This window comes from Semicossyphus pulcher, unplaced genomic scaffold, assembly GCF_022749685.1.
Source record: "Semicossyphus pulcher isolate SPU_LCO1_2020_fin unplaced genomic scaffold, fSemPul1.0.p SCAF_4, whole genome shotgun sequence".
NCBI lineage: Eukaryota > Metazoa > Chordata > Actinopteri > Labriformes > Labridae > Semicossyphus > Semicossyphus pulcher.
Genome location: NW_027211715.1, coordinates 3,435,509 through 3,462,098, shown reverse-complemented (window position 1 = coordinate 3,462,098; position 26,590 = coordinate 3,435,509). Strand labels below are relative to the sequence as shown.

Genomic DNA, 26,590 nt, shown 5'->3' with positions numbered 1-26,590 from the left:
CCAACAGGCTCAGGATGTTATTCTAAGTGTCTGACAACACTACGAAAGGATCCCTACAGAGACAGACCCTTTTGTTCAAGAGGAAGGACTTTTCTTTAAACAGAAACTCTCCTCAAAGCCACCAGACTCCACTGACAAAAACTGTGTTTTTACCGGAACACAGTCCCTGCAGAGGATGTGATTGTCAGTGTTTGTGCAACAGCAGAACAACAGGTAAAGGAGGTAAACAGCGAGGGGAGATTGTTGTTGTAGCTCTCTCTGCCGGATTTAAAATAAACCAGATGTTAGACATGTCCCTCCAAGTAATGCTAAAATATACATCCACAAGAATTGTCCAATTTGTGCCAACTTAACATATTCCCTTTAGATATATCATGTTCACAAGAATTAGAAGGAATAATGGCAGGAAAAGTGTTTTTCCAGGATATTATGCTGTCAAAGTGAAGTTGACCTTTGACCTTTGGGGTAAAAAAACATCACTCCATCATTTTGTCCTATTGGATATTTGTGGTAATAGTGCCATAATAAGCGTATAAATTCTTGGGTTAGGATCAGAAACATTATTTGAGAGATCACAGTGGACACCAAATTATTTTCAACTCATTCTGAAAGAGATTCCCTCAAGGCGTCCCTGTACCACGGCATATTAGGGGGAAAAACAGAGCCGGGGGAGGAGAGTAATATTCCGAAAAAGAAACTTAAAAATTCCAAGATTAAAGTTGAAAATTTGCCAGAAAAAATGGCCAATTTGTGAGAAACAAAAACTAGTAAAATAGTGTTTGTAGGAGAACTTAAAATAGTTAGTTAGTGTCCGTCATGAGAGCGTAGGGTAACTGTCATGTGTGATGGTAACCACTGGGGCAAACGGGGAGTGTAGAAATGTGTGTTTTTGCAGCAGGGGGTCACTCAGTCTTTCTCCTCTATGAAGACTGCTTCCTGTGTGCAGAGCAATGTGCCGAGCTCCGTGCCATGTGCACCTGTGTGAGCACTAGAGCCAACAGGGCAGAGCGCCGAAGAACAGGTGAATCGAGAGGGAGGGGGCCGTGAGCCAGGAAATATAAATTAAATTTGCTCTTTTTCTCTGGCAAGTTTACGACTTTAATCTCTGAGTTTTTTCTCTATATATTACTCCTCTCCTCCGGCTCCGTTTTATTTTTACAATGGCCTTAATACGCTGTCGTAAAGGGTCATAAATTTGCGTATTTTATCAGAAATGTGCGATTTTTTTCTAGCAAATTTACCACTTTAATCTCAGAATTTTCAAGTTTCACTCTTTTTAACAATGGCCCTAATACGCCGTCGTATCCCTGAGATATCTCCAAGAAAAATATGGGAGGGATGAAAAGCACAACCCGAAAACATAAAACATCAGCCCGGGGACATGAAAGAAAGCACTTTTAGTGTACACACAGTGACTGGGCACCTTCGCCCTGAAAGATCATGTTGAAACATTTACAGCCTGCAGGCCGCAGCACTCTGATGGAGCAATTCCAAATCTTTTTGAACCTATGGGTCATTAAGAACCCAAAATACGTAAAAACAAGGTTCAAAAATACCAAAACTCCCCTCTACAGTTAAAATGAAACACATTAGCAGTCATGATTATTGTGGTTAACGCATGCTGTGTCAGACGGGTAGCATGGAGTTAGGAGGTGAGTAGGATAGTGTAAAACAGCATGTACCATGGGAGAGGACACTACAGGGAGGACTCTCACAGAGGAACTATGCTTTATGTTATTCTTTGGGCTAAACAGAGGGAAAAGACATTTCTTGATGACAGGCGGCCGTCCGTCTGGAGCTTGAATCTGGAATAAAGAGGGATATGACTGGTGGCACAGGGAAACATGATGCACATGACAACAAGAAGAAATGATTTAACATCTCTGTAACGGTGCCAATAGGACCAAAGCATCAAGAGGAGGAGATACAGTGTGTAGACAGACAGGTATTGACATATGCATGAAATAAAATGCATCCAGACAGAGCTCACATCATCTGTGTTTCTGACATGCAAGTTACCATTTGAGATTTTTTCTTTTTCTTCTTTATTGCTCTGAAGAAACCCTGCTTCTCCTTTTCTTTGGATGGCTCGGAGGGGTTCAGCACGACAGTGTCCGGCCCAGTCCTGAAAATACAGAACAGAACTGAGCAGGACGTTTGAAGTGTACAACTGTTTTATAAACTGTAAGTAAGACCATGCAATTTCTATTAATGCAACCATGTCATGTGACCACTGGGAAACTAAATACTGGTTCAAAGATCACAGTACAGTGAACAAGTTAGCGTTCAGGGTGACATTAGTTATTCTTTGTTCTGTTGGTGGTTAAAGGTAACGTACCAGGGGTCGAACGCCGGCTGACGTTTGGAGTGGTTCGTCAAACCCGAGCCGTCCCCGGACAGACCCGAGCCCCGACTCTGACCTCTGCTGTCGTGGAAGGAGTTGTCTGGCCGGGGAGAAGGGACTGTTCAACATACACAACAAATATGTTACAAGACAAAACTAATAAACACTTTCTTTGCTGTTTATTCAGTCTATAAATGTATTGTAATGTATTTGGGCTTTTGTCTTTATTTATAGGACAGCTGGAGAGAGACAGGAAAGGTGGGGAGTAGAGAGTGGGGGATGACATGCACCAAATGATGGGCAGACTGGGAGTCGAGCCTGCGACCAGTGGGTCGAGGACTGTAGCCTCTGTTTTATCTAAATCAATCTAAATAGTCCTGTTAATGTGGCCATGAACAAAAAGAACAGAGCAGAGAGGAGGTTTTGCTTTAAACTGCAGCTAAGTTTAAACTGAAGATATAAATAATACATCTGAAAAAGACTGAACATCATCTCCCATTTATTAAAGTGTGTAGAATTTTAAAGTTCCAACTCTGGTGTCACTTTGATGTAGAATCAAGACAGACACTGTGGTGAGTAGAGACAGCCAGGGTGGACTGAAAGCAAGAGATGCAACCAATTCTAACCTGGATTTTTATCCTGCCATCAAATACAATGCAGCTTATTGCAGATACATCTGTACTAGTGCATGTTTACCAATAAATAAAAGAAATCTCAGTATAGAAATATCCTTTAGAAACAACTGTAAAGTGTCCAGCCCAGTACATTCCTGTGCCTGACATCCTTACAAAAGATACTTTAGTCGATTTTAAGCCTCACCACCTGCATGCTTCTAGAAATCACAATCCACAATGATCAGTCCGACACTTTAGACTGAAATGTTTCAGCTATTAAACAGATTGTCATGAAGTAGACAAATCCATCCTTCTCCACAGTATAAGTTGTAATCCCTTAACTTCTTATCTAGGGCCATCATCAGGTCAAAATTAACTAAAGACATTCCCTTTAGCCTGAGCTGCACTTTTAAGTTGGTTAATGCTAATTAGCTAAAGGATGCTAACATGCGAAAGTTAAAGTAGTGCGCCTCCTGCAATTTGGAGGCTGTGGTTGAACATGAATTTATGCATTTTTATAACATATGTGTATTTGTGTTTATCTTTAATCACACCGGGTTTGTGCAATATTTTATATACCCCCTCTTGTTTGTCGTTTGTAATTTGTGTGTTAGTGCATCACTGGACTGTTTTCTTATTAAAGTAGACGGTCGCTCAGTCTGTAGGGACTTGGTGTGGAACCAGAGGGTGGCCGGTTTGAGTCCCAGTACGGACTGAGTGTGGTATTGGGGCTGGTAGCTGGACACTTTCCGGGGCACTGCTGAGGTGTCCTTGAGCAAGGCACCGAATCCCTGCTTGGGGCGCATGTCCATGTGCAGCCCCCTCGCTCTGACACCTCTCCATTGATGCATATCCATACGGCCCTGTTTGTGCATGTGTGTATTTTGGGCCTTTGTGTGTGTAGCATGTTTGTAAAAATAACAGAGTGAAAAAAATCAATATTTTGCAGTCACTGCTCACAGCTGTTTAGCACTATTGCTCAAGGCAAAGTGGACCCTACTTGCTAAATACCAGCCTGTTAATGTGAGCGTGTTAGCATGCTAAATGTTCATGTTACATTATTTGACTCCTTTAGAGGATATTTATAGATTCATGGAAAAATCAATGTTGGCATCAAGCTGAAACAAAGTATATCAAAGACGCTGTAATCACATAAACATTGTTTCACCTGCTGAATGCACATGTATGATTTGTATGAAATGTTCCTGTGAACTGCAGTAAACAGCAGTCAAGAGTCTGGTGCTTGAACATGAATAAGCAGCGCTGCTCTCCACCGTGCAGTGAAAGAAAGAGAAATGTGTGTGACTAAACCAACCTCTGTAGAAGCTGCCCACCCTCCGAGGCATGGATTCACTGTAGATGTTGCGGTTCTCTTTGGAAGAGCCGCCATCTTCTGTTTGCTGGTCATGATATAAGCCGACCTGATTCACAACAAGAGACCTAGTCACATAAAAAGTAAAAGCCAGCTGCTTTGCATGCCTCTCTACCTGAGCTGATATTTTTATACACCTGAAAGAACAGAAATAAGAGAGGAGGCGTATCGATTTAAACACGGTCATTACAATAAAACATCTGTAGAGGCTATAAATGTATCCCAGAATCAAACTGCTCCGGTGACAAGCTTGACTGTGCTATCATAAGTAGTCACATTAAAGGCAAGCAAAGCACACAGAGAAAATGAAGAGGCATCTGATGCGGAGAGACAGAGAGAGAGAGAGAGAGAGAGAGAGAGAGAGAGAGAGAGAGCAGTTCATGACAGCAGCATCCACCCACATCCAGTCTACCGAGAGTGCGGATGTGGGTGGGGAATGGTGGGTGCAGGCAGAATGTCGGACCTCGCTTTTTTTCCGCTGTGTGTGAAAAGATGCTGTGTTGTCCCTTGTCGAGTCCCTTATTGGGGGTCTGCTGTGGGTGACCTCGGTGGGTGTCTGGTCACTCTGTTAATGGAGACATGATCGAAGCATGACGTGAGCTCAGCATTGCAGCGCACACATACAAATACACACAAGCACACTCTATATATACTATACGTGTGTATACAGTATATATAAATATACAGGTAACATGTTTCACTGTATAACAAGAGAGCCACACTTTCATCACTTGCATAGGAAGAAGCTGCAGTTCTCTTCATCCTGTCATTCCTACAAACCTTGGACACTGACTAACAAGATCTGGCTGCAAAGCGAAACACACATCGTGATATTTTCAGATGCCACCAGAATAAATCCTGTTGTACAAACTGACACTGAGGCAGAGTTATCCAAGATAAAATGGTGTAGGCATTTGGTATGATTAGATCATGTAGGCTTTCCTTGAGGTTGGAGAAGTTTGATGTGGGCTGATGACTGACCCTACTCATGTCTTCTTCTCTGGAGGAGCCCCCAGAGTGGCGCGGCAGCGTGCGGTGCTGCAGCTGCGGAGACAGGAGCTGGAGGCTGCTTGCTCTGGTGGGCCCGCCCTGCCCCACCACCAGCCCCTCTTCCGCCCCGTGTGTCCTCTGGTGGTCCCTCCGTACGTACATGGAGTGGCGGTGCGGCCGCTGCTGGGAGGAGAAGGGACTTGTGTACCCCTGACCGTAAGGCAGAGGGTCGTGTGGGGCTGACAGGGAGTGAGAGTGACTTCTTTCGATGCCACCCTCCCCAGGGTCCAGAGTATCTGGAGACTTGGCCTCCTCTGAGGCCTTGTGGCGGGTGGAGGAGCGCCTGTAGGACGAGTCCAGGGTGTTGCTCTCTCTTTCGGACCGCATGCTTCCTCTGCTAATCCCACCGGGTCCCAGTCTGTCCACCCGGCGGGGGGCTGCTGGGCTGCCCGGGGCTGTGAGGTCGAGGCAGCTGGAGGGAAAATAGCGAGACGTCGGCTCATCAGCGTAGAGATGCACATCATTTAAGTTCCCCACTGACTTGGCATCACTAAGCGTGCCGTAGCTTTTTGATAAGTTCAGGTAGGCAAACTTGGAGGAGGAGGGCGTGGAGCTGTGGGACTCCATGTAGTTGTGTCGACTGTGTTTGTCCCCTGATTGAAGCGTGTTGGTCTTCCCCTCCACAAAAGAATGGCGGTTCTGCTGTGAGCGGAAGTTGGATTTGAGGTACTTGGCTCCGGGGCCGTCGGACACCTTGGACCCCAGGTTCATCTCAAAGTCGCCCTTGCCCTTCCCTTCGCCCGGGCTGAGCAGATGAGGCAGGTTGCTGCTGGCCAGGTCCATGCTGCAGGAGGTGGAGTGGTTGTAGATCTGCGGCTGGTAGTTCTTGGGATGCAGAGTGGGACTGAGGTTGATGGCTGCAGGCATGTTGCCGTTGAGGAAGCCGTCGTTGCTGGGGAGGACGTCGTCATGCCGGGGCAAGCTTGAGCTCTCTCTGCTGGAGCGGTGGCTTCCTGAGCTCTTCCCTCCGTGGCTCCTGAGCAAGAGCAGAGACAAAGGAATGATTTAACAAATGGATGTCAAAAATTAAACTTTATCGGGCAGAAAAACGAATAGTTAGTTATTTTAAATCATACCTAAGTGATCATATTCAGTGTGTTAATATGCATGGCACCTTAGGACATCTATGGTGTTCCACAGGGATCAATCCTGGGACCCCTTTCTAAATATACAGTATGTCAATCATATTGAGTCTGCATTGTGAGCTCATGCTGTACGCTGATGATTCAGCTTTGTTAGTGAGTAATAAGAGAAATTAAGAACATGACAAATAGAAGCAGGCAATAGACTCACTAAATTCTCATGTTATTTATTTTATAGTACATTTTGTACCTTAGCAGACATTTTCAGTTCACCTGCACTGAAGTGGCATACCTCAATAACCTACCAAGACCCAAAAGTCCCAAATGCCTAAAGTTAGAATAAGAGTTTTTTTATAGGAAAGTTGCAAATAATTGTTGCAAAGAAAAACCATGATAATTAAAGAAAACATGCATCGTCAGTTTTTCATTATATCATAGCAACAACGGGCCCAATTATAGATTGCACACAATGAGATGAAACATTAAAGCCTTAATTAGAATCAAATCATTCATTTCAAACTCCTACTAAGATTAATTGTCGCTAACAGGGTGCAGTATCTATCTACTACAGCATGAGCGTAAGAGACCAGCACGGGTAATAAAAAAAAAATAGTTTAAACTTTTCATTAATTCAAACAGAAACAGTGGGGAGTGGGAGAAGGTATCTTTTTATTTTGGTGAAATTACATAATTTGCATCCGTAGTACTTAATCTACTTTAACGAGCAGTAATGAATGAGCAGTCTTTTTTATGACTGGGATTTTGGGGCTAAAGACGAATATAAAAATAAGATATTTTCACTTTTGGGTTTTCATCCTGTTCACTGATTTTGACACTTGTATTTTCTGTTTTTTGTTAATTTATATTTTGTTTGATTTTGTATTTCTGCATGTCCATGTTTCATGTTGGATCTTTGTGGTGAATAAGAAGAACATTTATGTCGGTCATTATGTGCCAAGTAACAAGCTTTGAAGAAATCCTCTAATAAAGGGAGGTGCATCCTGCAAAACTGTCACTACACAGCGACTGCTGCACATCAACATCAGCAGGTAATAGTCCTCTTGGGGGCTGCTGACTGACAAAAAACAGCCACATTAACATGTGCACGTGAACCACAGGACGACAGTGACAAGCTTGAAATGGCTACAGTGGCTGCTGCGGACCTGCTGGGGGTGGTGTTGTCTCCGTGGTGAGGTTTTCTCTTCGAGGAGCGGACAGGTGTAGGCGTGGGTGGGCCGGGACGATCCACCAGCCGCAGGGTCTGGAAGGCGTGGTGGTTCAGGCTCTGCTCCGTGAGAAAGCGCTCTGTTGGGTTCAGCAGCAGCAGGTTCTGAGGGACACAAAACACACAGAGGGAGCCTGTGAGTCCTGGAGAAACCCGGAGCATCCAGACCTCCCAAACAAAATGAAACAGTCATGCTATCATGAGTCATCGCCATTAACATAAAAGTCAGGCTGCAGCTACATTTAATTGTGTCTTACAGTCACCAAACAAGCCACACAATGATGTGAAATATGATGTGTGACATTTGCTTTTTGCTCGCTCAAACTGAGCTATTTAATAACCTCCAGTTTCCATAGACTTTAATGAGCGCTGAATCCTGTACGAACAGCAGATAACCTATGAACTCTGAGTTTATATAAGTAAAGCTACTTTCTCACTTCCTCAGGAACAACAGAACTAATAAGACAGGCTATCACTGTTTGCAAGCTGTGCAGCATTGCGTTAGCAACTAGCATGCATCTTTTGTTTAATTAACATCTAAAGTCTGATTGGTAACGAGAGAGATGCCCGTCCTTGCTGAATTCAGTCCTGAGATGACATTATGTTAGCAGTGAGTCATTATCTACTGGGAAAAGCGCAAGTGCACAAGCACAGCCCACATTCTTGACATGGAGCTCCTGTTTACAGTGCAGACGCAGCAATAACAGCAGTGCTGGAACCGGGATATGAGCCCAGAGATGCTGAAGCAGTGAAGAGGCACCGTGCAGTCACGACGTAAACACAGCGGTAGTGATGCAATTATCACATGTCTAGAATGTGAAAATAGGCGTTTCTGTAGTGACAAAGTATTTTTTCATCATTGCCTGTAAGTAGAAAAACACTGCACTAATAAAAAGGTAGACGTGTAAAGATTCCCCTGCAGAGGAGCAGCTTTGCCAGCATCACCGTACCTTCAGCAGGTCCAGCAGGCCTCCACCGATGATTCCCAGGTATCTCCGCTCCAGGGTTTGGGGGTGGTTCACAGCAGGGAACTAAGACAAGAAACAGTCAGTGGATAAGAGTACAGAGTGTCACCACAGCAAATGTCAAAGTGATACATGATTGAGTAATCACTACTTTGAAGAATGAGTAACCACCTGTACTCTGAGCGTAGACGAGAGGAGTGTGTGTGATCAAATAGTTTCATTGTAAGTGATTTTAACAAACGTCACTTTGTACGCTAATAATTAACTTAAGTCGAGCTGAAACGAGCTAATACAACAACCGCGCGGCGTGGGGTAATGATGGCGGAGGATTCAAATCCCAGCCCGGCGGGAGAGAGAGAGATTCTCACCCCCAGGATAACAGACAGGTAAAGACGTGTTTATGTTTCATAATGTTTAATAAATATACCTGTCACAGCACAGCTCGCTCGGAGCGCTGAACGTCCGTTCTAGTATTTTATTTGTTTGTGTCACAAGGTGTAGGAAGCCTATGTTTATATTTTAAAGGCATGTTTATGTTTAGATAAATAAATCTTTGCAAGTAAGTTTGTCTCTCGTTGAATCGGTATGCCCTCTTGTGAACAAAAATAGATATTCGAAGAGTTCAAACCTCCGTGTTAACCAAACATTCAGTCATTTTTGGCCAGTTTAGACAGCACTAATAACCTGACCGCTGCATTTTGAGGCAACTGCTAACAATTTAGAGCAGTTTGACTGAAGCATGTGAAAAGGAAAGTGCAATAATACCGGAGAAAATTAAAGTGTGAATAATAGTTTGGGGTCAGATGAGGACAAGAAAACACAAACTCAGTGACAAGATGATCAGAAGCAATACATCGGTCAAACATGACGCCAAGATCACTAGAGGTGTATTTGATATGTCAGTAAACTGTTGCTCTCTTTAAATATTTTATATAATTTCTCCTCTAACATTGTTTCTTCTGAATGGTGCTTCCCTGCAGATGCTACCTGTGGATCATTCTGCAAACACTGTTCATAACTCACAAGAAGCACGGCTGCTTTCTTCTACATTCAATCTCCCTCTGTCAGCCTCTCAGTCTGACTGAATTTCTCTTCTGACTATTGTGAATCTGCTGTTTGCCAAAAGAAAAAAAAATGTCCAGAAGCTGTTCTTTTTCCATCACACATTTCCAAGCGTTGCAGAAAGCACACCGTAGGTGGCCAATGTGATAAAACAACCATCAAACATCCTGTGCTCACTCACAAGTGTTGTGTGGTTTCTTGCTGCTCTGATGCATTAATATTTTAATAAGAAACAGTTTGTGTGGCTCCTTCAGACACAAATCTTCTGTCTCGTGTTCTTCCCTGCTGGTATTAAGATAATTTGACTGTGAGAGAAGGGCTTAGACATAAACTCGCTCTGATTAGTGAAGTTTGCTGACAGGGTGACGCTCTCTACTCATTTTAATTACAGCAGGCATTGAAATGTCTGTCTTCATTTAGAGAGCGGTTTAATGAAGGAAAAACAGCTGGAATTTAGGCATGACGACCAGATTTAAAGCTCCGAAGCACCGAGCATTTTTTACCGCAAGGTCTAAATTACATAAATGCAGCATCATCAAGGGTCAGGGGCCATCAGTGGGTATTCACTCAGGTACTCACAATAAGGGCAATTTGTACAACTAGCATCTTCATCCTGAGGCGTAGGGAAAATAAGAAAAGGACGACCCGGGTCTGTTGTACCAGCAGCCTTCAGAAGACTTATCACAGCCTTCCTTCACAGAGCATACAGGATAAATGATACACGATGACTCATTGTGATCCAATCAGTCACGGCAAAGCAAACGCAGTAAAACCAGTAAAAAAACAAGCAGAGACACAGCAGGGAGAGTAAAAAGAAAGACCGCAAAGGCGAGCGATGAAAGTAAAAAGAGACACGTGGACGGTAGAGGTCAGCAGAGTGAATGGAAGCCATGGTTGGAGTGTGTTACCCGCAGCCCGTGAAATCGAGGGTTGTTATAGAAGAGCTTCATCTGCTCAGGTGGGAGGGGTCCCAACACTTTCTGGATGGTGAAGAGCTGGTCGATCTCACTCTCTCCTGGAAACAGAGGCTGTCCGTCGCTCAGCTCTCCTAAGATGCAGCCCACCGACCACATGTCCACCGCCTTCCCGTACGGAGCCCTGGGACCAGACATTTAAGCGGTTGGGGATTAAGGCCAGGAACAAAAAAAGGTACTAAATTATGTGTCAGTGTAGTAAATGAGCTCCTGGACGAGGTTAAAAAATAGCATTCGTACCCGAGCAGGAGCTCCGGAGAGCGGTACCATCTAGTGGCCACATACTCTGTGTAATTGGCATCGGTCCCCTCAGAGAGATTTCGCGCAAAGCCTGGGAAGAGAAGACACAGGAAGTAATAATCTCATAATGAGAAGCTTTTTGATGTGCTCCACATGCTGAGACACCAAAAAAGGATTTCAGCCGGGCTCCTCTCCGGACGCTCGTTATGTTTCAGAGGTGTAAGGTATAAAGTGGGTGAGTTAGAGAAAAGCTGCACGGATATAGGAGAGATGATGAGCCCTCTGGTGACACACTGCACTTGTAAATGTAGTCGTATATAAATGCTTGATATTGCTTTACAGACATGTTAAATGGTAAATTGACTGCACTTATAAAGTGCTTCATGTCAAGTCCCAAAAGATTTTGGTAATTAATTACGTGACATTTCAGAATCTCTGAGGCATTAAATAAACGTATAAATACTGAAACGTGTTATATTCTAACAGTAAAATGAGCATTTGTTTTTTTCTTAAATGAGAAGATTGATACCACTACCATATTTGCATTAAGAAGCTAAAGCTGTTAGCTTAGCTAGCATAAAGACAGATATCAATGGCAGGCAGCTAGCCAGGCTCTGCATTATATCTATTGTAAAGGAAGTCACTGTGCTGTACTAAGATATTTAGCCCTACTCAAACTTGAAGTTTCAATCTTTACAGTTTATGTTTGAATCAAATCAAAATAAAATGTGTTATTAGTTGAGCTTCAGAAGGTAAGGATTTCTAACCTCGGGACAGAGCCATGCTAGCTGTTTCACCCATTTTCCAGTCTTTGTATGAAGCTAGGGAGAGCAGTTGGGTTAGCGTCTATAGCCTTAAATGTAATGGTTAGATATGAGGGCAGCATCTTATTGAACCTCCCACCAGAAAGCTAATAATATAACCCATAATACTATTTAACACACAGTATATCCTCTCATACAGATTTATTTTAAACAAGTATATCCTTAGTATTAACGAGTTGCAAAGTAGGGATGCCTCAAGGACCTATTTAAGGACCCTTTCTTTAGTAAGCATATGAATGATACGCCAACATGATAGCATCCAAACGTATGCTGACGATTCTACATAGGATTCATTGTTCAGCAGGGTGCGAAATACAGGGGGTCTCGGGGGTCTCTAGAAAAATCTATTCATAAATATAAATATCCTACAGAAAGATTTTGTTGTGGTGTTTCCTTTTATAGCATACTGTCATTGACTATGCGGTTGTTTCTGGTAAGGCCTTCATCCAAGGGTGGCAAATGGTCTACAATCCATTAAGAGAACCCAACGTTCCCCCGTACAAACTCATAAGCTGCTTCGACTTCATGGTCACACACGGTGAAAGATACGAGCACATAAAGTCGGGAAAATATGTCAAAGAGAAAACAGAGTTCATTACTTTGGATTCACTTCTAGAAAACTTGCTGATGTGCATTCAACGCATGTAGCTGATTGCCACGGCTTGATTCTGTACAAGACTTCAGCACAACGCTGGAGCACGAGGTAGGGGCCACTGTGTATCTCACACACTGTTGTACATGTCTCTATTGTAACATAATGTAATTGTTTTTCAAAGAGTCGTGTGGTCTCTCTCTGTTTTATTGTCTTAATTGCTGTTTTTTTGCTGTTTTATGGGCTTTTATGTGTCTTTATGCTTCTCTACAGAGTTCATGTGTGCTTTTTATGTGTTATGTATTTTACACTGTTTTTATTTTTGCTTTTTGCACTTAGATAAACTCTTTTGTTTTTTAATATGTGCTATATAGTGGATAGGATTAGAAGGTGTTAGCTTAGCTTGGCTAAAAAGTTAGCCTTCCTTCACATTTAAAGCTTATGAATTAATATTTTTTGTCTCAAATACATTTTTTAAGTTAAAGACGTGCGTCTAGGTGGATTTTTGAACCTTGTATCCAGGCTCGCTCTTTCCTCATGTTAATGGTGGGCCCATGTTACCAGCAGCTTCATGTTAGACATGGGAGTGGTGTCAATGTTCTTATCTAACTCTTGGCAAAAAGCAAACATACTTCCATAAATGTAAAAACTATTGTTTTTTAAGGAAATAACATCACTATTGAAACTTAATTACTTCCAACATGAACGACAAAGGTAAAATCTCTCATTTAACCTGCATGACGAGCGAGGGGTTGCAAATAGACTATTGGAAATATTAAATTCAGCTGTTTTCATTTTCGCTTTGGGAATTTCTCACACTGACATTTAAAATCAAAGCAGCACACAATGAAGATAAATGTGCAGTAAGACGTCGTCCGAATGTAAACCTTGACAGCAGAGTGTGTTCAGCCGATGTTTGTCCTCTCGATGCCTTTGGCTGACACAGAGCAAACAGCAGGCCTCCGGTCTCTCACTCCAGATTGCCTACATGACGTTGGCTATGCTATGTTTTCCGTTTTGTTGTGGTGCTTCCAGATTGGATCAAAGCATGATTAGCCCCTTGTTTCCCAACACGTTTCATTAATTGAGACGAGGGGAAGAATGCACAGCATCCGCCTGCTGAGAACCAGGAGAGGAGGGCTGCACACACAGCTTTAGAGAACCGGATGAAGCCTGCCTGCTGCCCCTCTGAAGCGCTGGTGCCAGCCAAATATAGTCTCCGTTGAAAATACTCCTTTTACATCACAGCTTTGACTGTTTGGCCACCTTCCTTACAGCTCTTAGAGTGCGAGCATTTGATAGATGTGCTTACCAAAGTCACATAACTTGAGGACGTCATCAGAGCTGATGAGAAGGTTTTCTGGCTTTATATCTGAGGAGGAAGAAGACAGATTGGGAGTAAGACACCACATAAGCTGGCGAGGGGGCATCATCGTTACATCATCACTACCATCACACTGTCATCTGTCTCTTTGAGGAGATTAAATTCTATTACATTTCCAGTAATCCTTGTAAAAAGCAACACAGGAAGAATCAAAGAAACCAAAGTATATCAGTGCAAATTCACAGATTGTAAATACGAGCCATAACTTATACATTATAACCTCTTCTATCCCATATGTGAGCCTGGGTAGACCACAGGCCATTTGGATGCCCACTCTGTTGCATCCAGTTTGCCAGAAGCTCACATGGACCATCTGCTTTCCTGCTCTGCTGCCACTGATTTGCCCCAAAGCTCACATCTTGTGAACAATGGAGTAGAACATTCAAAGCCACTGTTTCATTAGACAGAAACACATTCATACTATTTGACACTAAAAATGTACATTGGTTGAGTGGTGGAGCGGTTGTAAATCTGTGGACCTGCACAACCCTCTTCCAGCTAAAGATCAAGGTGCCTTTTAAACAGTCTGTAGTGCATGGTGTAAAGTGCATGGCTCAGGGGCATGTAGGCCGTGTCCGACGCCACTGTTGCAAGTTAAACAGCTCGTAATCAGAGGGCAGACTCAGACGCAAAGAGGCTGTATTACATCCATTCAATAATGATGGGATTGTTTTGGGTGCCAAACGAATCAAACCAGCAGAGTGTCATCTCCCATTCTGTTTAAAAGCCAGGTGCACCTGCAGCTGGCACATCACTATTCGTGCTGCGCATTTTGCTGTTTATTCAATAGATTCAGATCATCTTCCAACTCACCTACGTACAATAATGGAAAATTGTGAAGCCCAGATTGTAGTTATATCTGCTGCAGCAAAAATGTCTCCACATGAAGAGAGAAGCTTTATGCATTCACGCACAACTTCTTTAAATCTCCAAACCTGCCCAAAGGATTGTTCAGGATCTGATGCTGATTATTGTTTGCATGTTAAGATAGCACCGTGCCACTGAACCAGGAATGTCTCTTCTCTGCTTTAATACGTCTGTCTTGCTCTGGCGCCTTTTTATTATTTGTTCTGATAAAGTAAAGATAAAACAGAAGAGTGTAATTACCCCGGTGAACTATGTCATGCTTATGGCACCAGTGAATTGCTCGGATTAACTGGTAGATGTAGCTGCGAGCTTTGTCAGTCGGCACACCGTTGGGTAACTCCTCCAGCAGCTCGAGCATGTTCTGAAGGAGAGGACAAACTCAATGAAAAAAAGCAAGATGGCCGCCACAGGTGACTTTAACATTAAAAAAAATAATTGTAGACTTTGTAAAGAAACAGTGTGGACGAAGCTTACCTTCTCCACATACTCAAACACCAGATACAGCTTCCCTCTTCTGCGGAAAGCCTCCTTCAACTCGACAATGTTCTCCTGCTTGAGCGTCCGGAGCATCTTAAGCTCCCGTAGCGTCGTTTCTTTAACCTCCTCATTTTCTGCATGGAGGTGAAGACAGAGGAGGAATCAGGGACACATTTTAGCTTACATGAAGCAACAATAAATAAGTTTTATGAGAGGAGTGTTGTCCTTACCTTCACTGTCCTTGAATTTCTTAATGGCCACAATTTCATTTGTATCCTGCAAAAAAAAAAAGAACAAAAAGTAAGAAATAAATCGCACAATGAATCATTGCAGCCGAGATCGAGACACCTGTATATAACCAATGTTGCTTTTACTACTGCCTCTACTAGTGCTAATAAAACCCTGTTTACACCTTGCATTAATATGCATCCTGGTTCACAGGTTTTCAGCTTTAGGTACGTCTGTCACACCTGGCATTAGAATGAATCTCTTTGTCTCGAACAACCACTTGCGATCGCATCACATGTAACGGACAGTGTGTTTTGTGTGAAGAATCCAGTTTTTTTTACACCTATAAATAATTTTGTTGGCACACATATGAGTTTGTTTAATTCGGTTTAGTTTATTTTAGAAGGGACAATGCAAATAAATAGACAGACAAAGTAAAACATGTTCCAGAAAAGGACGTTTTTTTTCATCTGTAGGCACTCGCCAGGGTGTTACTACCTAAAATACAAACACACAAACCTTGGCAGTTGACAGACTCAGGATGAGTTGATGAAAAACAGTAGTAAAGTAAATTCATAAAGAACCACCATCCAAACAAGCAAGACGTATAAACAGCAATAACAAAGGAGAGTGAAGTTCTGACATGTGTCTGTCTCGAGCAGCCATTGTTTTACTTCTGCTTACACAGAGGACGACACATTTGTATTCCTGCTTTTAAAAGACACACCGTACACACCGCCTCTGAATGTGGGCTGAACAATCACATCTAATGCTTCCTCCTGTGTCTTTGGTGCAATAATATACACATAATAATACCAGCTGTAAACAGGTGTACACAGGTGTACACAGGTGTACACAGGCCCTAAGTGGACAAAAGGAGTTACATTTAGGGCCTGTGTCCACTAACAGCGATTTTTAGGCAGGCAGCACCCATGACCTCAATTTCAGAGCGCTTCTCACCGGTGCTTCTTACTGTTGCTAGGAAACCAAAGTTGTCTGTCAGCAATTCCCCTTCCCTTGGTTGTGATCGTTAAGTCTGTTTTAAATCGCTCTGTATGCTTAATATTTGCTTATATATAGGGACATTTTACTAAACATAAAAACAATGGAAGGGAATCGTGTCCTGGCGTTAGCAGCAGCTCTACACCTGGAAATCATCTCCGCTGCCATTGTTGATGACGATGTTGATAGGGACGCTACAGCGCACATGAAACATTCCAACGGGTTGCCATGGTGGTAGACGTCCAATGTCACTAAGCACGATTTGATTTGGCAACGGATGACGTGTTTAACAAACAGGAAAAACGGTCACATTAGCAGGTATCTTTAACAAATATACTAATAATCCAAGCAGCAACTAAAGGTAGATTTAAATATAAACCAAATGACAGTGTCAAACACGATAAAGACACATAATTACTGTTAACACTATGACGTTGCACTGACTACGGCAAACCAGTCTTTCTCCTGTAGTAGACAGCCGAGCTACAACAACAGGAAGTGCGCAACGTGGAACTTTATCGTCCATTTAACCGTCGCCGCGTAAAGTCCCTAATATCGGAAGTCCCACCCCTTGTTGAGTTTGATTGGTCCGTGAGGGAGAAGTGACATTGACAAGTGCAGTGGTGTTCCAAAAGCGACAACAAACAGCTGACGCTGAGGGACGCTGAGCTGCTTAGAGAACAGGCAGAAATGAGTGTTAGTGGACACTAAGTTGTTTGCTCTTTGATTAAATGCTAATACTACTTGCTAAATTTGTAACACAAACACATTCAAGTCCAATTTTTTGTTCTGTTCGTTGGACAGAATGAGACATTTGAAGAGTTTGAGTCTTGGAAAGTTGGATAGATGTTCTGCAGTTTTTTATAGATCAGTTAGTTGAGAAAATACTGCCTGATTTTATTCAGACAGGCGCTCTAATTGAGAGACAGGTTCTCATTCTCATCAGAGACCATGACAGGACAAATGGACCATAAATCTTAAAGCTGTGAAATGTAAAAGTCAGATAATAAACAGTATGTACAAGAACAAAGCCTCGCAGACGCTCTCTCCAGCTTACATACAGTATGAATAATGAAAATAATTGTCAGCTGCAGACATTATGTGATAGACGAACCTCGTCACATATAAATGTGCTCCATGACAACAGTCGCAGGCAGAGTGTGATTCATATTAACGGGTCACTTGCATAAAAATGAGGTACAACTACTCGAGCTGGATGATTCACAGCTGGATGGTGGTGCAAGCAGGACACAAACACCTGAAAGGATGTGTAGTTTAAAAACAATCTTGCATAATAATCTTTGTCACTCATTTACAGACATGAGCGACGTGAAACAACCAACAATACATGAAGCGAACAAAGACATCCAGAAGTAATCACCACTGAGTCACTGTTTCCCTGAGACACTTCTCATCATCCCTCCATGAAGTTCTCTGAAAGACGACGCCCCAGCACTAGCCCCGTTTCTCGACATGTCCTACTTAGGCCTGGTATTTCTGCCTATGGCTCAGAGCTGTGCTCCAGTTTCCCACCCCCCTCAGAAAGCCAAAGGCGGCATCGCACCACTCCAACATGGATGGCAGCGAACAGTGAGCCCTCCTCCCAGCGCCGAGAAACACAAGATGACTCACAGCAGGGTCAGCTACATGAGCATCACTGTACTGAGCGAGCACACACACACACGCACACACAGCCTGAGAGAAGGGAGGCGATGCGCTGCTGCAGGGTTTACATTAAATAACCTGTTATATGTCTAAATACTGTCTGCTAACAAAGGACATTAAACCCAAACAGCAGCTGCAGTGAATCTTAGTAGTTAGCAGTAACTTCATTACTTGAGTCAAAGTATAGATACACCTGGTCAGATAAGACTCCAAGACAAGTGAAAGTAGCTCAGTCAAAGTATTACTTGAGTAATACAGTACTGGTGTACTTGTTTTAAAAATACTTGATGCTACACACCATGTGTGTTTTGATTTAAAAAAATGACTGAACCATTTTCTGTGCAGAAAAATAAGCCCTGAATATCTTTCGACAAGGAAAAATGTGTACATCGTGTGAACAGTAGTTATTTAATTTGCCTGTTCTGTGAGCTGCTGTAACAAGTTACTTTCCCCTTTGGGGGATCAAATAGTTTATCTTATCTTATCTTATCTTCAGTATTCAAATTACTTTAAAACAAAACCTCAAAACGTATTTTCACAATGCATGAGTGCAGTGAAGGTGTACATTCTGCTCCGTTATGATTATTTAGAAAACATTATTTACATTTTTATACTCAGATGTTACAGGTTTCCACATTTGCAGCTCCAAAATAATCACAACAATAACAGGAACAACCAAAAATACCTGACGACCAGGGAACATGTCAGCCGTAGCCTTCAGTAGCACTAAATGAGCTGTCTGATCTGCGTGACGTTTTTTACGTTAGCTCTACGTTCAACCATGGAGACGCTCGAGGTACAGGTACGGCAACACCACTTAGACAAACCACACGCAGAACTACACAAACACAGTTTACTGTTTTAGAAAAGAAAAGAAAATTCATCAGCTGACTTCAGAGCAAAAGTAGCGAGTAACGAGAGCATTCACAGAAATGTAGTGGAGTCAAAAGTACCATATTTGTCTGTACAGATACAAAAAAAATGTACTCAAGTACATTTCCTTTGTTTCTGTCCACCCCTGGTTGTTATGTACTGCAAATCAAAGTCAATGCTCAGCTCAGTCTGCACACTGGTTCCTCCCAGTGAGGACAAAACTGCACCTGGCCAACATTTATATTATTATACAATAAAAGGAACACATTTGTACAATTTCACACCTGGTCTATCCAACACGTTCCATTTCTGTGGAGTAAAAGTACGTTTTCTGTATGGATTATGATTCCTGTCTTTCATTAATATAACCATGCACCATGTCATTTCGGCCACAACAAACCAAATTAAAATCATATCTGTATCTTCTATTTGTTGAGCAGTGTAGTTCCATGTAAATCCACATAAAAATACAACTTGTTGCTTTTGTACGGATTCGTTTGAACAGATTTAACAACATGTCAAAACCTGGGCAGGCAACTCCGGAGAAACAATCAAGAATAAAATGCATTGTTACAGTTTCCAATCAAAAAATAGACCAGATAATATACTACCATTTACAGGTCGACAGTTATAGATGTGTGTTAAAAGTTTGAGTACATTTGAGCTGTAAGGAAAATTCCATCAAGTATTACAAGTAATGCCAACGCTCTAAAAAAGGACCTACCTTTGACTGAATCAGTGAGCTTTAGAGTTGCTGGCAGGCTGACTTTGTAAACTTCAGACAGAGCCCAGTTATCTGTTTAGTCTCTATTGGCCAAACAAATCTATTGCCCTCTGGAAACACGGGCTAATTCCAAACGATTATTTTTGTACAAAGTGAATTCATCTTAAAATAAAGTGTTTTGAGTTGTTTTCTTGACTGGACTATCTCAGTCTGGAGGTTCCTGCTTGATTATTCCACCCAGCTTCCACAACCCACCTTGTCAGCGAGCTCTATGCCTAAATCCAGGCTTCAGAACGCCCCCTCAGAACTGGACTGTGGACTAAATGATTGGCTACACTCCATGAAGCGGTAAACATACACTCATCATCACAGAAGCAAGTAACTCCTCATACTGAGCCTTCACCACCCAAACTCCACAACTAGTAACTTCCTAACTTCAGAGACCCGAGTGGACCTGTTCAAATTATTTGCTCCAATTCCCCGGACATCTTATCAAACTTGTGAGTCATGTCAGGTTGTTTCTGCTTCAAGTACAAACCACAGGACGAGTTTCAGTCCGGATGAAAACATAAGTGAGTATAAAACCAGCGACACCACACTTCCCACTGATCTTTATTTGTTCGGAGAAGAAGAAGCAGTTTTTACGTGTGCATGTTGATGTTGGAGGGATCAGTGCAGAGCGCCAGCTGCTCTCAACCTTTCTGTGTTACATTTTATTTTAAGCTCTGCAGGAATTCCCATGTGGCGATGGACAGTGAGGCTTATTTGTGTGGGAGAGAAACTAAGCTGGGTAAATGATTATTTACTATGAACATACATTCCTTCTCCCAAGGCCCAACTTATTAAGCTCTGGGGTCCAACAAGACCACCTTTAGATACCTCACAGTCAGGCTCCTCTAAGGTTTTAACATCCAAAACAACTACAGAGGGAAGTGAGTTAAAGGAGTCTTTTTAAACCTGGGCCCTATTTTTACAAAGTCGAAATGACTCATAGGAACAAAAACTTTTGGAATCGGTCCAGTACATGTCCTCTGCCGTGGCCGCGATTTCGGCTACCATGGCTGCAACATAATCCCCTGGGGCAAATGCGCCCGATCAAAGTACGTCCACTAAAAGTGCTTGTTTTTTGCTACTGACAGGCTCAGGTTGTTACTCCAGGTGTCCGACAATATTATGGAAACGATCCCTACAAAGATCGTCCTTTTTGTGTAACCAGAAACTCAAGGAGAAGTCTCGCTCTGAAATGTCCCGGCTGTGAGATGTTACCTGAACAGAGCGGTGGAAACGTGAGTTTTAACTACATGTAGTGTGGACTTTTAAAGTGTTATATTTAACTCTAAAGGTGTTAAATTAACACGGCCAATTTTGCTGTGTAGAGGAGATCCTTCATCTTTTGCAGCATTTATTGTTTAAAGCCACTGTGAGGAGTTTTTTACTGGTTATGAAACAGACTAAAATTAATTCTGATGACTCTATATGACCAAAAAAGGAAAACCAGACTATCAGCGACAAGATTATTTCTATAGTTATTTTTAATGCCTGAAACGGCTGGCGGGGGTAAGGTGTCAGACGAAACGATTAACTGCACGCTGTAGGGACGTAACGATACCTCGCAACCTCGCCACGTCTTTTGCGTCTGTAGCTCAATAGACATCCTGTTTTGTCTCCGGCATGTAAACTTTTGGCATGGGATGCTGCTGCTGCTGCTATCCCACGCAACGTCGCCTAGGTTACGCTTTCAGGGCTTATCAGTTACGCGAGACAGCTTTTCAGTGAATGTATTTCCGTTATCGGCGACACCTCGCCCTGGTGTTGGTTAACGCCGTGGTCACATAAACGGACCGTTCACGGAGCGGACGTGCCCGCAGCACACACGCCGTGAGGCTGTGTGTGTCGACAGGAAGTAGGAGACTTGAGCCTTCGTTTCCAAAAGTTACCGTCACCAGGCTCCTCACACTGACTAAACATACATTTGAACGCTGTTACAAACAGTAGACAGTAGTAATAACTTCACTGCAGCCCACAGGTCTGTTTGTATTCATAAAGAAACTTGTCGCTCCACCAGACACTGATAATTCAGTTTTGTAACAATGTCAATATCCCCCCCTGGAAAGGCTTAGAATGAATTCAAAAGTTATTAATTGTTCATGATCTTGATTAAAGAAGTCTTCAAACGTTTTCCCAGAGACAATTAGTCAGAGGAGGCTGCAGTCATACCACTGCTGTGTAACCTCCTCGTCGTGCATCACGCTCTCAAACTTTTCATCCGGTCTGACGAAGATGCTGCCAAACACTGAACCCCGCACTTAGGGCATCAATTAAGTGTCAAAGACTTGCTTCTGCACGGAGCACAACATGATCAAATTGCTAGGATCCTTGGTTACGTCTCTCACTGTCCAAATAAGGAGATAAAACATGAGCTTCTTAGCTGTGCTAGTTGTTAATAACAGCCTGCTGGATCTGGGGGGTGATGAGCGCTGAGAGTGCCACGACAACAAAGAGTTCATTCAGGGTGAGCAGGGACATTACCTCCAAACCTTTTTTTAAAACTCAGAAAAGGACTGAAAATATATTTCTGTTGCAACTCAAACTTTTCATCAGTAGATTTCTTGATACATATTCACAGCACTCCCTGTAATGGCCCACTGAGCATCTCTCAACAGCAGGTTGCAGAGCCTGTACTTCAGGTAAGGCAGAGAGACAGCAGGTGATGTTCAGTGTGACAGCAACACAAAGACCCCACAGGTCACTGCAGAAAGACGCTGGAGACTCTGAACACTGAGTGGAGCGAGCAAGTAGGTCATTCACTGAAAACCAAAGCTGGAGCCATGCATCGTGTGAGTCTGATGTGTGTGATGTGTGGTTATATGAGTGTTTATCACTGCGCGATGTGGCTGGAATATCAAACTAAAGTGTTCTTACTAAAAGGTCAATGAAGACTCACATGATGAGACACATAAATAACAAGACAGGCCAAGCGGCCTGCTGCACTACGCCATCTGTTGCCAGAATAAAAAGCCCCAAATGGTTTTTTTTGCCATTTTGCCTTTACTTGATCGGACAGTGCAGAGTGACAGGAAATATGTGGAAGAGAGAGCGGGGATTGACATGCACCTAAGGACTGCGGCCGATGCGCCTATGGGGCACCTGTTCAACCAACTGAGCTAAACCAGCGCCCCAAAACCCAAAATGAATGCATTCCCCCATCCTTGTCTTTTTTTATGATATAATCTCAAGGGACTCCCAAACACAGTATTTCACCCCTTATGTCCTGTGTCACACACGGTGTTGTGGCCTGATTCGATCGTCTGATCAACAGTTCTTTATTAATCGTATCTTTGTCTTAAAGGACAGGAAGCATCTTACTCTGTAAAAAAAGGACGATGTTTGTAGGGATCAGTTCCGTAATGTTGTCAGACACCTGGAGAAACAACCTGAGCCTGTCAGCGGCAAAAACAAGCACTGTTAGTGGTCATACTTTGATCGGGCGCAGTTGCCCTGGACTATGTTACAGCCATTGCGGCCGTATGGACCGATTTTGTTCCTGTGAGTCATTTCGACACACACATTTGTACAATCAGGTCCCAGGTTTAAAAATATTAAACTTCTACTTTAACCCCTACAATGCTTACATGGCTGCAACTGCTGCTAGAACTCTAACAGGTATATGATCATTATTTTAGCCACACTGTGACCTAACCAAACTGCCACTTTTGTTTCATTCTGTAAACAGTCACAGTTTGGTAAACTTTAAATCTCCTCGGTCATATTTAGATGAAGATTACGGTTTGAGCTACAGTAAAATATGAAATATAAAATAAATAATACATAAATAAATAAATAATCTGTCAACATTGACTTCTGGTCCTCCTGTGAGAAGAGAAACAAAACTGCTGTGACCTTTAAGGACCTTGCCAAAGTGTGCACGTGAAATCTTGTGTTTTAGGTAGCCCCATAATTTTCCTCTTCAGCATCAGTCCTGGAAGGTTATTTACAGTAACATGGACCCTTGTGGCTTGATTATAGAGTTGGCTGACCTGCCACGGTGGCAGCTCAGTCTTCTGAAATCTATTTAGGACACATTTAAAACCTTACTAAGAGGTACCTAACGGCAGAAACATTAAGTATCTTATGTAACTGTGATCCCTGGCCTTTCTAGACCTCATTAATATAAGAATAACATTTCTGCAAAGGTTGCAGGTTACCTGAATTCTAAACCCACCAAGCCTGTATTTACTTTGGTCCCCTGCTGGTTCATCCTAAGGTTCAGGTCTTGATAGGAAACAACCACAAACACAAAGCAGCCAGAGATGGAAGACGACTGCAAACGCCGCACTGCAACCTGAATGAATAACCGAGCTGCAAACTGGACGAGTAAACTAAGGCTGACATGCAGCATTAAAATGTTTGACATCTATTGATTGCATTCTACTGTAGTTAGCTATAACTTTCAAAAAAAGCAAGACTCCAGTCAGAAGGAGATCAACAGGTGAGTTGGACGTGACGTCTGCAATGCTTCAGAATGATCCTTTAAATAGCCGTCATCTATCAGGGGGATGATGACAACTTTAACATTCAGACAGGAAACGCGCGTCCCCTCTCTCTCTCTCTCTCTCTCTCTCTGTCTCTGGCTCCTGATAGGACCACATAGACGAGCGCTCCACTCAAGGTGACCCATTTAATGTTAGATGTGAACGTCCTTTTTTCCTCTCCTGTCCCAGTTTCAGTTCACTGGGTGCAAAAATAACTGTTCCCTTCAAAGGGGGCGGATAGACTTTATTTTTTCACACTAAATAAATCTCGATGTTTCTGACAGCCACTCAGCTTATTTGGGAGAAACACAATTTAAGGCGACCGCATCAGTTCTGTTATCTGTGAAACAGAAAAAACGTTACGCAACCTTAAAAATGAAAGATGGTTTAAAAAAGGAGCAATTCTGATCAAGACAGGACAAACAACAGCTGACTGCAGAGCGCTGCTGACTCACTGGATGTTACATGGCCGCTCCTAAAACAGTGATAGGCCTAATAGATCCAGTCAATACACTAATTACTCAGCTTTGGATCGTTGTGTTGTACCTCCATTAAACAACTCAAAGTCACAGGAAACAGAATGCAAACAAGAACGTATTCATTTCTTCTCAGCGTTTAACAGTCAATTACACACGAGTCCCACAGAGCTGAGTTTAAGATTTAACGTTTTTAATGCTACTATTTATGAGTGTCACTACGCTGCCTTTACACACTCTCATTAGTGACATCACAGCAGGTGTTGCTTCTTTGTGTTTGTGGATCAGAAACACCTGCTGTGACTCCACTTGTAAGCATGAAGCCGAGGCAGAAATGATTTGATATAACCTGCCTGCATGAAGTAAAACGTTAAAGAGCAGCTCCAGTCATGTTTTCAGACATATAAAATGCTCTGCTTGAAATAAGAAATAGCCTGTTTTTTCTGTAAAACATGTTTAATTACCTTGTAAAAATCCTCCCGAGGCTTCTCCTCCTTCTCCCTCATTAAAAAAGCCTGAATCTGCAGAGGCCCCGCCCACTATGCACATCTCCAACCGCCCCCTCCGTCACAAAAACAAAACACGTCTCTGCCATCGTTTAGTGGCAACTTGTTGAAACATAGCTAGCTTGAAATGTTGTAATTAGTCAGCAGTGAGTTTGCAAAAATGACGATGACGGTTACAGCTGGCTCGCGCATCGCCAAAGTGGTTGCCATAGGTTACACATAATGACATGCAAAGCGTCACCCAGGGTTTCTGGTAGTTATTGTGGGGGTTTTTTTGCGGTAAAATCTGTTGAAGTCCGATTAAATAATATATGTTCAATAAAAAAAATATCACTGATTCATTGTAACTCCGCCCCCTCAGCGCTTCAGGAATATGCTAATCCAGCCATCCGAATCACCGGTTTGGACGCGTCAGCAGCACCGCCTCCTCTCATCGATGCCACAAGCGCACGAGATGCCAGCGCTCCACAGCTATGAAGGCTTGAGTTTCTCCGCGGCCTGCGAAGTCCTCATCAGGGATATCAGTTAAATATATCCCGATTAATCGCCTTTATATCGACTAATACTGTATTAGTATGTATAACGAACTGCACTCCCTCAGGGAGAGAGAGAGAGAAAGTGCGCATGCATATGGACAGCGCGGACGCCGTGCAGAAACTAAAGTGGTCATTTGAGCGTGAGGCATGTTGTTCTGCTGTATGAATTTCAGTTTAGTGAAGTGTATGAACTGAACTGTAGACGGGAGTCCTTGTTTACAGTGACAGACAGAGTGATCGCTGTCTCATGCACGACTCCTCCGCAGGTTGAAAGTGAAACCGTTATCCTTGTCATATTAATTTTTGGACAAAATGATTGTTGGGTATGTTCAGTCATTTCCCTACCAAGTTCTACGCTCTTGATATAGCCTACCTATCAATTGTTGTGAAGCTTAATAAATGCAGTTGCACGTTGTTACAGTTTGAAATGTTTATTGCAGCAGCAGAACACAGCTTGTGTTTGGCGTTTCGACCTCATCACTCCTCACAGATTTATTTCACATGCAGAAATTGAGGAGTGATGAGATAATATCTTAAACCCCGTATTCGGAGCCTGCAGGTGGATGCTGGGGAGGTGGTGGGGCTGAAAGTACTGGTGAAGGGAAGTGATGGCAGTGACAGAGCAGAGAGGGAGAGACCAGAAATCTTGCAGCTTAAAAAGACCGCCAATTGGGAGGGAAGTGCCTGTGGAAGTGACGCATATCAATTATTAAATCAGTGCAGCTTGAGTTGTCTGCCTGAACTAGCTCGCAGGCGTCGCCCCATATTATATCTGACCGTAATTTCACCCATTTGTCTGTAACTTTGAAAGCTTCCAGGACACGAGAACCGACGCAGAAACCCTGGTGTCACCTTGTCCATTAACGGGATTGGCTCCTTAGGTTTGTGACATCTCAAACCTGCCAATCTGAAAACGTGTTGTTCAGCCTGTCCTTGGTACACTGCAGTTTAAAAGCAGACAGGCCCAGCCATGGAG

At 42.9% G+C, this 26,590-nt stretch overlaps 1 protein-coding gene across 3 annotated transcripts in view; it reads right to left on the bottom strand.

Annotated features, from left to right (window-relative positions):
* The window catches only part of LOC138607290 (cyclin-dependent kinase-like 5), a 53,016-nt gene that overhangs the window by 5,739 nt on the left and 20,687 nt on the right, over positions 1 to 26,590 (bottom strand). For 2 of the 3 annotated variants that reach the window (XM_069679870.1, XM_069679869.1), the window contains exons 4-16: positions 15,303 to 15,348; positions 15,070 to 15,206; positions 14,836 to 14,956; positions 13,657 to 13,716; positions 10,929 to 11,019; positions 10,623 to 10,812; positions 8,638 to 8,718; positions 7,626 to 7,792; positions 5,312 to 6,356; positions 4,794 to 4,895; positions 4,274 to 4,379; positions 2,339 to 2,462; positions 2,020 to 2,125 (exon numbers count right to left, since the gene is read on the bottom strand). In XM_069679870.1, coding sequence (XP_069535971.1) covers positions 2,020 to 2,125; positions 2,339 to 2,462; positions 4,274 to 4,379; positions 4,794 to 4,895; positions 5,312 to 6,356; positions 7,626 to 7,792; positions 8,638 to 8,718; positions 10,623 to 10,812; positions 10,929 to 11,019; positions 13,657 to 13,716; positions 14,836 to 14,956; positions 15,070 to 15,206; positions 15,303 to 15,348 — 2,376 coding nt within the window. The remainder of the gene's footprint in view (positions 1 to 2,019; positions 2,126 to 2,338; positions 2,463 to 4,273; positions 4,380 to 4,793; positions 4,896 to 5,311; positions 6,357 to 7,625; positions 7,793 to 8,637; positions 8,719 to 10,622; positions 10,813 to 10,928; positions 11,020 to 13,656; positions 13,717 to 14,835; positions 14,957 to 15,069; positions 15,207 to 15,302; positions 15,349 to 26,590) is intronic. The other variant, XM_069679871.1, reaches the window with a different exon arrangement.